This window comes from Telopea speciosissima, chromosome 11, assembly GCF_018873765.1.
Source record: "Telopea speciosissima isolate NSW1024214 ecotype Mountain lineage chromosome 11, Tspe_v1, whole genome shotgun sequence".
In the NCBI taxonomy this organism is placed as follows: Eukaryota; Viridiplantae; Streptophyta; class Magnoliopsida; order Proteales; family Proteaceae; genus Telopea; species Telopea speciosissima.
In genome coordinates, this window is record NC_057926.1 from 55572511 (window position 1) to 55586427 (window position 13917).

Sequence of the window (13917 nt, forward strand, 5' to 3'; positions counted from 1 at the left end):
ATGCACGCTTTGTCTGAGGTGGGCAAAATGATCACCCCACCCCCATGAAAGACAGAAAAGCCTACTCTATTGATGCTTCCATGTATATTTCCATTGGCCCCCATGCATGCACAAGGACCACACTCTCCACGAAGAATTCTCTCCCAAAATATATTTAGGGAGAGGGTTGGGCATGTTACCAGCTTTTAGTAATTATCACCTCCAATTTGCGGACACCTCCAATTCCTCCAATTCCTCTAATAGGGGGAGTGGACCCCACCTTGAATAATGTTTTTGGGCAGGGGTTAAGGTGGTCATTTTTGCCCCCATATGAAGAATTGGAGGACTTGGAGGAGATAGCAAATTGAAGGGGATAACGATTCAACAACATACACCAATCAAAGCACTAAACACAAAAAGGGTAAAAAAGGTCTTTTTCAAAGGGCGAAGAGAGAGGATGACACGTGCTAGGCACCCCTGGCATGCCCAGCCTTTTCTCATATATTTAACTCCCTAAAGAAATACTTATATTTTCCTTGCATGAAAACACAGAAAATTATTATTATTATTATTATTTTCTGTAATTATGCATATTGGGAAAAGGCTATGCACAGTCCACACCACCGGCTGCTGGTCCGCATAGCGAAACATACTGGTGCATGCCGCTAGCTTGGGGGAAGCGAGCGGCGGCGTGCCCAACCCTCGCCCAAACATATTTTACTTTTTGGAAAGTATCTGCATTTCCTTGCAACCAAACGGAGCCGTGGTGTTTACGCATACTTTCCGAACAGCGAAACTCATTCATAGGGTTGAGTGGTGAAAGAGCCTGAAACTGTTTGATGCGGCGTTTGGTGTTGGCCAAATTGAAAGAACAGAGTAGGAGAGTACTAACTACTAAGTAGTGAGTAGTGAGTACCGAGAGCTTGCAGGGCAAATCCTTTCTCGTTATCACGTTAGCATCTCTTGTTACTTAATTTGCTCGTCACAGCAGAGAGACAATCCGTCGTTTGAACCTTCTAAAACGAGGAAGTTACCCTTCTCTGCTGGTTGACGGTTTACTTGTATAGTTTCAAATCCAAGAGAGGTAAACAATGTCTTCTTCTTCGAGTAGCATAGAAGTGGAGAGAGCGTTCATCGGAGCTGGTTGCAATAGAGTCGTCAATAACGTCTCCTGGGGCCCCTGCGGTTTAGTTGCCTTTGGCGCCCAAAACGCTGTCGCTATTTTCTGCCCCAAGGTTAGACCTTCCTATGTTGTTGTCGTGTTTTTTATTTTTAAATTTGAATTTCCTTGTATTATTTGCTCAAAATCTTCGCTATTTTTATTTTTTTTGATAGATTCAGTTCTTTGATTTTGTATACAGACTGCCCAGATTTTGACCACGCTTCCTGGGCACAAGGCTCTCGTCAATTGTACTCAGTGGCTACCGAGTTGTAAGGATGCATTCAAAGGTACGAACTTTTCTATTCTTATTCCAAACAGATGCTATAATGTTTTCTGCCTCTTCGAAGTCGACCACTTAATTCACTGAACTCAATCAAGACGTTGGGGAGAAGCTGTTTGATTAGGATTAATTGTGACTTTCTTTAATAATGAATCTCCTTGTTTATCCACAGTTCAACAGTTGGAGAAGCATTTTTTGCTTTCAGGGGACACTGATGGTGTCATCATTGTATGGGAATTATCTCTTAAAGACGGAAAGGTGCGTGCTGGGGTATCTTGCATTTGTATGAAATTGAAATGTTATACATGATATTGCCTAGAGGAAACTGAATGCACTGGGCCCATTCCCTGTTATGTGTAGTCCGCACCCCTCTCCTTCCCAGAAAAAAAGGCAGCATAAAAACCATTCTTTGATATATCATACTGTGAATCAGAACTTATCAGTGGCATGTTACCCCATCAAGATTCCATAATTCAGGGTTCTTCCATCTCATAACATCAAAAGGAGCCCAAGGATAACCGTCTTATGCTCATCTATATTGAATATTTGGGAAATACTATTAAATATTTCTGACAGCTACATTATCATTGTCTTTTGAAAAAATATTCTATTACTAATTTTTGCGCTTGTTATAGGTGCAACCCACTAACAAAATTTTTACAACAAACTCTGACATTTTACCTATGACAAAATTTTGTTTATTTCAAATGTTTGCTGGACTTACATCACAATGAATGTTCTCATCTATTATTATTTTAACTGTCTTCTGTTGGCTCATTTTCACAGTGGAGGTATGTGTCACAAGTACCACAATCACATAAGAAAGGCATCACATGCATCACTGGAATTATGGTTTCTGGAGCTGTTTCCATATTTGCTTCCACTTCTTCAGATTGTACTGTTTGTGTTTGGGAAATGACCTTCTCTCCTGCTGTAGGAGGTATGCCAATGTTCATTTGTTACAGATTATAGGTCATTGCATATGATCTTTATTAAATCTTGCAGTGAGCTGCATAAACATTAGATTCCTCAGTGGTTTGCCATCTCCGATGTTTGTTAGCCATTGCCAATATTGCTTAAGGAAAACTTGTTATGTTTTGGTTGCTAAAATCTTTCAGCACAAGATTTATAGAACATGTTACTATTCCAGTTATCAGATATTTGCATCCCAGAGTTTATAATTATTTTATCTCACATATTCTTTTATTTTTTACTGATATTTCTACATCTCTGTCCATTGTATGGTTCGCAAAGAGATGATTTCAGCTTATTTAGTTCCAGAGTATTGCTCCAATTTTTTGCTAAAATTATCTGGCTATAATCCTGCTATTGTTTCTTATTTGAGTTATATTATTCATATGTCCAAGAATCTCACATGCATCTCTCTCTCTGGGTTTAACAAAGCAAACCTTAGCTCTTGAGATGTTCGGGTCCCAAAAACTATGTTAATCTGCAAACACAGGTGATATTGGGTTTTATCTTGAAATGCCGAATTAATGCCCATAACATGTGATTAGATCAAGTCGTAATGTTTCCTGTGGAGCATATTTACGACTACTATTTCTTGTGCATGTGCTTGCTTACACATAACAGTTCTTTAAATCTACCGAGTTTCTGAGATAAATAGATAATTAGACCTACTGATGTAGGACAAAACATGAAGAACAAGAGACCAAAACACTGTTCACGTCACTGTTCACATGAACAGTGTCACAGCCCCTATATTACCTTGGTGTGAATGCTACTAGAAGATCCTGTGGGGCCCAGGACCAGATCGTGTGAAGACTTTTTAGAAGGGTCAATTTTGTCTCTGTGTGGGGGGGGATTAGGAGTTTAGTTTAGTTTTTATTTTTAGAATTATTCTCTTAGATATTTTGTGGTTGTTTATTAAATAACCATAGCTCTTTAGTTTCTAATTCCAGATTTAGAAAGTAGGCTTAGCTTTTATTTCGAAGTTTCTACTTTCCTTAAGTTTCTATTTTGTTTGTTTCCTTTTCTTGCAAGTTTCTAATATTCTCTTACTGGTAAGGCAAGCATAGCTGCACATAAATATGTAATGCCCTTAGAGGCCCCCACAATGATTATGATGAATGAAAATATGCTTTTGTGCAAAGTTTTATTGTCCTATTATGTGGATGAAGGGCTGAGAGGCCTGGCTAGTGAGAGCCGAATCTCCTTATCCTTTACCTTCTATTTCCCTCTCCTTCTTTCTTCTCTTCTTTTCCATTGATCCCCTTGTGTACTATGATCTTTGAGTTTGCGGCAAACACTGTGAATACCATCCGAAGGCTGCTATCATCCCTCCAACACCCCAGATTATTGTTGCTGTTGCTACTTTTGCTGATCCAATAAAACAAAGGCTGCATAACTCCACTCGATCCCAGTTCTGGCCTGTTCTGTTGGCTGGATTGCTCCATCTTCATAATCTATTTTCATTCCACCTTCATAGCTTCACTTCCATCCATCAGAACCTCACCAAAATTGCAGCATAACATCACCTCTACAAGGCCTGCACTTGATCCTTCTAGGAGGCCAAGTGCAGTGCTGATTTGGCAAGTTTTCTACAAACCTTCTAATTTGGTGTTTTCGCCATATCTCACAATTCATCCATTCAAACTGAGTGAAACTTCCAGCAGTATTTCACCACCATACAAGCATCCTTCGATCCAAGTTTGGTTGGATTCCAAAGGCTGGTTTGGTTTGAGCCCTAACTTTCTAATTCTTCTCTGCCTTGTTTCTATTTTGGATTTGCGGGTTTACTTTGGACTAAATTAACCCTAATTTAGTCTTACATTATTTGGTATCAGAGCCTATCATCTCTAGGGTTGATGTTAATACAAGGAAGATGAAGTCAGAAGTTCCTTTCCTGGGCAGAGGGATCTATCCTTCTTCTTTGATTGGTTGGATTCTCTAGAGGAATATTTTGACTGGTACAACCCGACAGAGGAGCGGAAGCTTAGGTTTGTTTACTCCCGATTGACTGGTTATGCTAGAAAATGGTGGAAACTCCATGAAGAGAGACTCGTAGCTAGGAGACGTGAACCTAGGACTTGGGAAGAGATGAAGTACAAGTTGAAGAACAAGTACCTAATGGATCATATGCGCAAAAGGCTCTCCCTTTGACAAGATTACCCCCCAAAGCCACTTACACTTGAAGAGATCGTGAAGCAACTAATAGATCAAGTGGCCTCTTTTGAGCAAACATTTAAAGCCACATTTGGTCCCCATCGCCCTCCACCTCCAACAAATGCTACCATGTAAGTCGTTGAAGTTTTGAAGATGGATGAGCAACAAGAGAAGGCAGACTCAATGATCACAACCATTGAGTCCATTCCGGAGAAATGAGAGAACTTTTCATATCTTTTTTTTTTTGGGAGGGGGGGGGGGTTGGTGGCATTGGAAAGCTGGGAGACTCTATGGGCCTAGCCTTTTTCTGATTTGTCAGCAGCTAGTTTGCTCCTAACATAGATTTATGGATTTGGGTTGCATAGATGACCATGCTTAATTGGTTTTCATCATTTCCATCTTAATCCACATTCTGCAGTTGGTACAGTTAAATGTTAATTAAATAGTTTGTGTGATCATTGTAGGTGAATGTAAACTTTCGTGTCTGGAAACTCTATCTGTTGGTTCAAAAGCTATAGTTGCAGTTTCGTTGGCAGAATTGCCTGGGACTAGTACTGGTCATTTGGTCTTAGCAATGGGAGGATTAGATAACAAGGTTCATCTTTATTGTGGAGAGAGAACAGGGAAGGTTTGTATCCTCAACTAATACCTGTTTTTTCCTTCCCTCCCTTCCCCAATTTTTCCTTTTCCTATATCCCGTGCATATTTTTTCTGCTGTTTGATATATTGGTTTTCTCCATCCAGTTTATTCATGCTTGCGAATTGAAAGGTCACTCAGACTGGATCCGAAGTTTGGACTTCTCATTACCTATTTGTACCGGGATTGAAATGGATAGCCTTCTCCTTGTAAGTTCATCTCAGGATAGAAGCATTCGCATATGGAAGATGGCCTTGCATAGTTCTCCAGATAATACTAAGGTACCATACAGAAAAGAAGAAATAGGCTTAACATCGTATATTGAAGGTCCTGTACTTATAGCTGGTTCTTCCTCCTATCAAATTTCTTTGGAATCCCTGCTTGTTGGACATGAAGATTGGGTATATTCAGTGGAGTGGCATCCTCCTTCATTTTCTTCTGATGGGGGAACTGATTTTTATCAACCCCTGAGCATCTTATCTGCATCTATGGACAAGACAATGATGGTCTGGCAACCTGAGAAAACCACTGGCATCTGGGTGAATGTGGTTACTGTTGGAGAACTAAGTCATTGTGCGTTAGGTTTTTATGGCGGCCATTGGAGTCCAAGTGGAGATTCAATTTTAGCTCATGGCTATGGTGGATCTTTTCATCTTTGGAAAAATATTGGTGTTAACTTTGATGATTGGCAACCACAGAAAGTTCCATCTGGTCACTTCGCAGCAGTGATGGATGCTGCATGGGCCCGATCTGGTGAATATTTGCTGTCAGTGAGCCATGACCAGGTAATATATGGACCAGTTATATTTTGCAGTTTCATGAACATATTTTCCTGATTCAGAGTACCAATGGTCCTTCATTTTGACTTGATTTGCAGCATAATTTTTTTTTGGTAGTTTCTTCTAGGTATTCTCAGTTTGTTGAAAGATACAAACTGAAAATCTGCTACTGTTGGGTAAAAGAAGGGGGGGGGGAAACCGGTGTTCAAAAATCTGGCTGGGCAGTCAGACCATTTGACCTACCAACCCTTTTCATTTAGCTTCGTGTAAATTCGTTGATTTGGTCAATAGAACATCCAACCCAGGCAACCATTACTTGACTGGTTCCCGGAAAATACTTATTTATTGTTGATGTGTGTTGATATACATTGTTGTAGCCCTTACTTAACAGCTCGAGCTTTTTGGGATAATTGGTTGTAACATGGTATCAGAGCCAGTTGGTCGGATGTTCGATACTTGGTAAGTGTGAGGGGTTTGTGTTTTGTGTTGTTGTGCTCCTACGCTTTGTGCCCTTTGGTGTCACGTGAAGAGCTGTGTGTGTGGGCCTGCACATGCAGGGGGGTGTTTATGTGTGTTGATATACATTGTTGTGGCCCTTATTTAACAGCTCGAGCTTTTGGGATAAGCGGTTGTAACACATATAACATTTGTATTGTATACGAATATTGACATATGAGAAACAATTGTCTGAATGGTGAAATTTGAACTTTTATACCCTAACCCATCTCTAGCACACTCTAACAGACTCCTCATTTTAACAGGTTCAAACTATATCACAGTATTCGTAGTATTCATATATTTAACAGTGTTGAGTCGAACCCATTTTTGAACGTTCTCACTGGCCTGGGAATCGGTGACCTCCCACCCAGCCTCATTATCAGATTCAATGCCCACAGCCAGTTTCTTTGAAAATCGTGAAACACTAATGCTCCGTCTGATTTGTCCCCTTAAGTTTATTCTCCGTAAAAATTATATTTAAGAGCAGAATTGCCATTCAAAAGAGGGCATTTTTAATTTCTTAATAAGGGTATACTCTCTTTTGTTCTGTTTCAGAAACATTTTATTTTGTTATCATTTTTCACATATATTTTTTCTTTTTTGAAATCTAGTCTCATACTTCACCGGAGGTTTTCTATCATGACAATGAGGGCTTTGAAGCTCATAAAAGGAAAAAGGGGGGGGGGGGGGGTTAAGCCCACACACGGGGGTTTGTGGCCTCCAGTTTGTTTTTATAGATATTATAAAGATTTTATCTTGAGAATTTGAAATTCCACATTTTCAGTCTTTTATTCTTGGGATTTATCTGTTGCAAACCTTCCTAGGACAAAAGAAGCATGTCAACTTTCTGAGTAACTTGGCCTTGAAAGTGAAGTGATAAATCTTTTATCATTGTATAGAGGGGGTTTGTCTCTGACCTGGACGGCTGGACCTGACCTGATCAACCCTCATCTAATGTTGGAAACTTTGAATTTGTTTCATCACTTTATATGGATCTAATGTGCAAATTCTTAAAAAATGCAGACTACACGTATTTTTACTCCTTGGAAAAATGAAGTTTGTCTCAGAGATGGACATTATTGGCATGAAATAGCTCGACCACAAGTTCATGGTCATGATATTAACTGCGTTGCGGTCATTCGGGGAAAGGGTAACCACCGGTTTGTTAGTGGAGCAGAAGAAAAAGTTGCTCGAGTATTTGAAGCACCTCTATCATTTTTGAAGACACTGGCTCATGCAACTGCTGAGAAATTTAGTTTTCCTGAAGATCTTCAGGAAGAGATTCAAATCCTGGGTGCAAATATGTCTGCTCTTGGGTTATCACAGAAGCCCATTTACAGCCACTGTAGGTTCTCTCTCTCCCTCTCTCGCCTTGCTCACTCGTGCACGCATATAGATCATTGAAATAATTTCCTTGTTGCCAAATGAATGCTGATTCATCTTAGTTCTGGTTGAATCTTAATGCTTTTTTTGGTCTTAGTGTATTATCCTTTATTCTCATATTCGAAATTCATAATACCAGAATTTAAGGGCAAGAATGTTGGAGGTTCATCGTTCTTGTTATTTCTGCCCTGATCCAACACTTTAACCTACCCAAGTCACGCATTTTGCTTCCTTTATGTTTGTTCCCCGACCCCATTCCCCTCTGAATGTAATGAACAAGTTTTATTCGAATGGCTAATGGAAAGAAAATAACTCCCCCTTCTGCAATTCTCCTTGTCATTTCCTACTATGATTAAGGACTGATGAAAATACTAATGGTCTTTGAGGTGAAGCAGTAGGAATCAAGTTGATTCCAATTTATTATTTTTTAAAATCTCATTGTGTAAAAACTCATCTTTGCTTTATTTTTCTTAATCTTAAAAAGAGTTTTACTTTCACTTCCCAACCTTTTTATCAATTACAACAGAAAACAGGGAGGGGGTGGGCGTGGGAGTGGGTGGAAGTATTATCATACATACTTCTGTACAATTTCATTATTGTATCCTCATTGACTCAAGAGTAGTAAATGATGACATACAGTATTATCCACGGCTTTATTAACTTTCTCTTGAGTTTGGGAATTCTATGTCTGAAATATCTTCAGAAGGGGATTGACTACGGATGCAATTTTTTTTCAAATCTTTAAGCACATGATAGTTATTGTTTGGTTTACAGTTTTTCCCCTCCCCAACCTATTTTAGAAAATCTATGTTCAAGTGATCGTATGTTATATAAGCCTTGATACGAGCCATTGTTGATTTAGAAAGATGTACCGAACATGATTTCTTTGCCAACACACTCTCTACTTTGGGATGCTTTTACAATGTTTCTTTTATAAGCAAGAGATTGCTGCTTGGTCGTGTAGCCCCACCACCAGCGTGGGGGCCAATAAGAGCGCACGCACTGGGGCATCAACATGGGTGGGATTTTTTATTTCAGAAGGGTCTGGGTGGTAATTTCGTGTGTTACTGTGTCTGGGCATAGGAGCGATGCGATCAAGCAGCATTCTTTTTCCCTTCTTTTATATATAATCTAGTTTGATGATTTTGCCAGCATCATGCACTCTTACATCATTGCAAGTTTTATGACCATCGGATTTCCCCCCTTAACTCTCTCTTTTAATGTATCACTTGTGAATGCAGCTGCAAATGATGCCCCAAATGGAAATGGAAATGTTCTAGACACCCTAGAAACTATCCCTGATGCTGTTCCAATTGTTTTAACAGAGCCTCCTATTGAAGATCAACTGTCATGGCATACACTATGGCCAGAAACACATAAGCTTTATGGTCATGGGAATGAACTATTTTCTTTATGCTGTGATCATGGAGGGAGGCTTATTGCTTCATCATGTAAGGTATAAAATTTCATTCCTACTATTATCTTTCTTACTTGAGCTTTATGGGCCATTATACATCATATTTAGAGACATTACCTTGGATGATATTTCCTTCTTTATTGAGTCCCAAAAGCTTCCTATATGATATTCATATAGACTAATTTTTAGGTGGATAATTTGATGTTGGTCTGCCTAGTAAAAGTGCCTAGAAAAGTGAGGAGACAAAGGGACCCTGGGGTTGAGATTCATGGTTTCAGAAACTGATTGATTGGCTATTAAAAAAAAGTTATACTTGGTCCTTGAAACAACTAATAAACAGGTTTAAATGGTGGACAAATTAGGCGTGAACTTAAGTGGAAATGTCAGAATTCTGCAAATTCAGTAGGAAGAGTAAGAGAAAATTGGGAAACGAAGGTTGAGGTTGAAGTTTGGCCAAAACCTGAAAGAGCAATGATCTCAAGAAAGGGTACAATTAAGGTGTTTATGACTTCTCTACACATTTTGGACGACTTGAGGCTGTATGATTATAGGTCATGGTTGTTAGTCATGGATATGGGAGATTGATTTGGAGTTGGAAATTATAAATTGACTTCAGAATATCTGTTGATAAGCATCTATAACTTATTTTATTTTTGATAAGCGACTGACATTTTTCACTATTAAGTGTGGCACGTAAAAGCCCACCCTACCAGGAGGTCTTGGGTTCAAGCTTCCTGGTTGTCATCACCCATCCCTCCCCTTATGTATGTGTCAGACCTATACTGTATGAAATGAAATGAAAGATACAGAAGATACACTATTAAGGGATTTTATTTTATAATTGGGGCTAGGGTTCAGTTCTAAGGGATGAAACAGAAAATAACAGAAAGAAAGGGCATGGAAAGCAGGATATGATATATTAGAAGATGGAAGAATAATATAATAGGAAGAGAAAGGGGAAGGATTGAGAACTAAGAACCTTGCCTAGGTTTTCAGCCTAGTGTTTTCTCTTATCTGAGATCCTTTTCTCCAAACTCAATCACTTTAATCCACATTAATTCCCATGTTTTGGAATACTACTGTATTTGTTACCTATTTTTGATAAGATAATTACATTGTTACCTGTTTCAAAACTTGCAAAAAGTCTCTGTACATTTGCCCCTCCCAGACCCTACAGTAGCGGGAGGCCGGGAGCCTTGTGTACTGGGACGCTCTTAATCACATCTCTTACTCAATAGTGACAGAATTTCTGGATTGTTTTCATAAGATATTATCATTTTTTTGGGGGGGAGGGGGGAGGGGGGAGGGTGAGGCAACAACTGTCTTCTGTGAATTGCCGGATTGGTCTTGTCTGGATAGATGCTGGCATCTGGACAATTATATAGTAAAAAGTGAATGCTATTACTGGTGTTACTTTTTTTCATAGTGGGTGCTGCATCCATGTTTCTAATCGGATCATTAGTTTTTAAGTTCACGCTGTTCTATCTGCTTTTCCGTTTTATAAACTGTTCATAAACATCAATCTTGCAGGCCCAATCAGCAACAGTGGCAGAAATATGGCTGTGGCAAGTTGGATCGTGGAAGGCAGTAGGGCGCTTGCAGTCTCATAGCTTAACTGTGACACAGATGGAATTCTGTCATGATGACTCTTTACTTTTGGCTATCTCCAGGGATCGCCAGTTCTCGGTGTTCAGACTCACAAGGACAGGTATAATCTCAAGTCCAATTGCATTGCCTTCTGATAACTCTGATGGGGTTACCCATGCACTTTTTTCTTGATCAGCTCTCCAACGAGTGAGCCTGGTGTTCACAGTTGAGCTGTATGATAGTATTTTCATATTTTCATTTTCTATTAAGCTTTAACCATTCATGATAACTGAAACATATCTGGTTCGTTATGAAGTAGGGGTAGATGAAGTCAGTTACGAACTCATTGCGAAGCAGGAGGCACACAAAAGAATAATATGGGCATGCTCATGGAATCCATTTGGTCATGAATTTGCAACAGGCTCAAGGGACAAGACTGTCAAGATCTGGTCTGTGGAAAGTGGGTCTTCAGTTAAGCAGCTCATGACTTTACCACAATTCAGCAGTAGTGTTACTGCCTTATCTTGGGTTGGTTGCGATGCTACAAGGAATCAAGGGATTCTTGCAGTTGGAATGGAAAGTGGACTCATTGAACTATGGAGCCTTAATGGCAGAGCTGATGGTGATGGCATGGCACTGCCTGGGTTCAATGCTGCTCTTGCAGTTAAGCTTGATCCATTCATATGCCATGTTTCTACAGTACACCGTTTGGCATGGAGAAACTCAGAGAAGAGTGCAGAGTGCAGCACCATACAGCTCGCATCTTGTGGAGCTGATCATTGTGTTAGAGTGTTTGACATAAAGGTTGATTTAATTAATTGTATTAGTTAACTGCTACTGTGGTATGAGGTAGCAAGCCATTACCAGTTTAATTCTGGAATTATCATAAAGATGTCCAATTGTTGTAGAACTGCAGATTGTAGAGCGAATTGGTGATGGCAAAGGGAAAAAAAAAAGAGTAAAAGGTGCGGGAATGGTATAATCCACATGGGATCCACATGTTCAAGGTAGGAGAGAGAAAACAATAAAAAAACCTATGTGAGAGGGCAATGTACACTAGCATTGCGGGGGGTGGGGGGAGAGGAACTTTTTCCAAAAGAAAAATAAGAAGACCCTTTCACCCTTTTGCCTCCAAACAAAGACGGTTGAAATGGTCTACGGAAATAAACCTTTGATTGATCAAGGTGCTCTAACCAAACACCCCAGGAGGACATCAGTTGGTCTATTTCCTGGACAGACGGTCTGCATCTTAAATGAACCATTGAAAGGGTAATCCAAACTTCAGTCCAGAATGCCAAGATTGCGCATGAGGTAGAGGTCAGAGGTCATGGAATGAACATGACATACCTGTTGAGCCATTTAATCACATAGAAAACAGTAACCACATATCAGGGTAGCCTCCTATAATTTGGTTCATTTAACATATAATTTCTCATTGTGTCTGGTACTGTAGGCTTTGATGAACACTCCCAGATATTAAAAAATCCCAAATCAGATAATATTTAGTAGTAAGAAAGAATAATATACTTCATCATCTTTTCATGTTTTTGGAATCCTAAAATGGTATGATTCTGTTTTTTTTATAACTTATTAAATCATCTTACTTCACTATAATCATTTTGTATACACTTCACTTTTCCCCCGTATTGCACTAGTATACGGAGTAACAAGATCACCAACCATCATCGAGCAAGTTAGGGAGGTTTTTTAGCCAAATTACTATGAGCATCATCCATAAGGCTTCTTCAATTACATGAGCCACCTACTCATACCATACATAATTTTTTTTAAATATATATAAATACATATTTAGATGGGTCCGTGGATCTTCTGCGTAAGATTGCAGCTGCCAGTATCAATCCACTTTGCCAGCAAAATAATCCTGATTACCTCTTCCAACTGCCATCCCATCGTTGACCCGGTCAATCTGTTCTCGAACACCATATATAAGATCACAAAGATTTCTATGATTATTACACAGCAAGCATAGTTTATAGCCTTCTGAAGTTAGAAAAGAACCTATATATATCATCAGATACAAATATTTCGCAGTAAGAACTTTGGGCATCATTTACCAAAAAAAGAAAAAAAAGAACTTTGGGCATCCTTAATTAGTATTCTACCATGTGGTGGTTAAACTATTTTGCAGACTGTTAACTTCTTGAACCCCACTTGGTGTCTGGTCAAGAATGCAAGTTCAGTCCATAATGCTAACCTTCATTTGGCCCCAAAGTGAAATCCATATGAATTGTGCAGCAATGGCAGTCATTTGACATTCACAGACCCACACAATCCTGGATGCTTACATCATATATTGTCTTGTTTATGCCTTCTGTTCCCAAGGTTTCGATTAAACTGTACTGTAGGAAAAGAGCAACATAAGAGTACATTCCTTAGATTTCTTGCTCCATCTTACATTATGGAACAACTGAGGGAACCAGAGCTGTGAAGCAACTTAAAATGGTTCGGAAAAGGATTAATATTAGACGCATTTCAACTCGAACAGTCAAAAGTGAACAGAATTTTAAGAGACCAAAACCAAGAACATCTGACAGGGCAGGTTAGGTAGGAAGCCTGCCTCCAAATGCAGACTTCGCAGAAAATTTTCCATTCTTGAATCTTACCTCATATAAAGCAAAAAAGGAAGCACCGGCATTTGTACAGCTTACTGGTCAAATATGCTTGGAAAGAAGTCTTTGATTCTACCAAATCTAGGATTTTGAACTGGATGATGGTCCATGACAATAAGTGAAGATTTACTCATGGGACAGTATATCCTATTCTGGAAGAAAACCAATAGTAATCCCTAAAAGAGTTGGATCTTTCAGAGATTGTCTTGTCAATTCAAATGAACGGACTAAAGTGTCTCTCCAAGTCTAACTTTACCGCATCAATTTTTTTCTGAGTTATGTATTTTGCTTATGATTTCTGGCTAAACTCAAAGATGGAGCGGGACAAAGTCTCCAACTGCTTTAGCCATCACCATTACCCCAAGTTCCGTGTGATAGATCATATTCTCAATCTACTCCCCCCCCCCCCCTAATTTTTTATTTTTTTATATAAGAGTGA

General features: G+C 39.3%; 1 protein-coding gene across 1 annotated transcript; it reads left to right on the forward strand.

Annotated features, from left to right (window-relative positions):
* Nucleotides 1-884: 884 nt before the first annotated feature.
* Nucleotides 885-11728, forward strand: LOC122645728 (elongator complex protein 2). Its single transcript, XM_043839067.1, has 10 exons — nt 885-1214; nt 1341-1428; nt 1594-1679; nt 2208-2361; nt 5012-5175; nt 5292-5969; nt 7485-7806; nt 9086-9300; nt 10792-10969; nt 11168-11728. The coding sequence occupies exons 1-10, from the start codon at nt 1071-1073 to the stop codon at nt 11677-11679; spliced, it is 2541 nt and encodes an 846-aa protein (XP_043695002.1). The 5' UTR covers nt 885-1070; the 3' UTR covers nt 11680-11728.
* The last annotated feature ends 2189 nt before the right edge of the window (nt 11729-13917 follow it).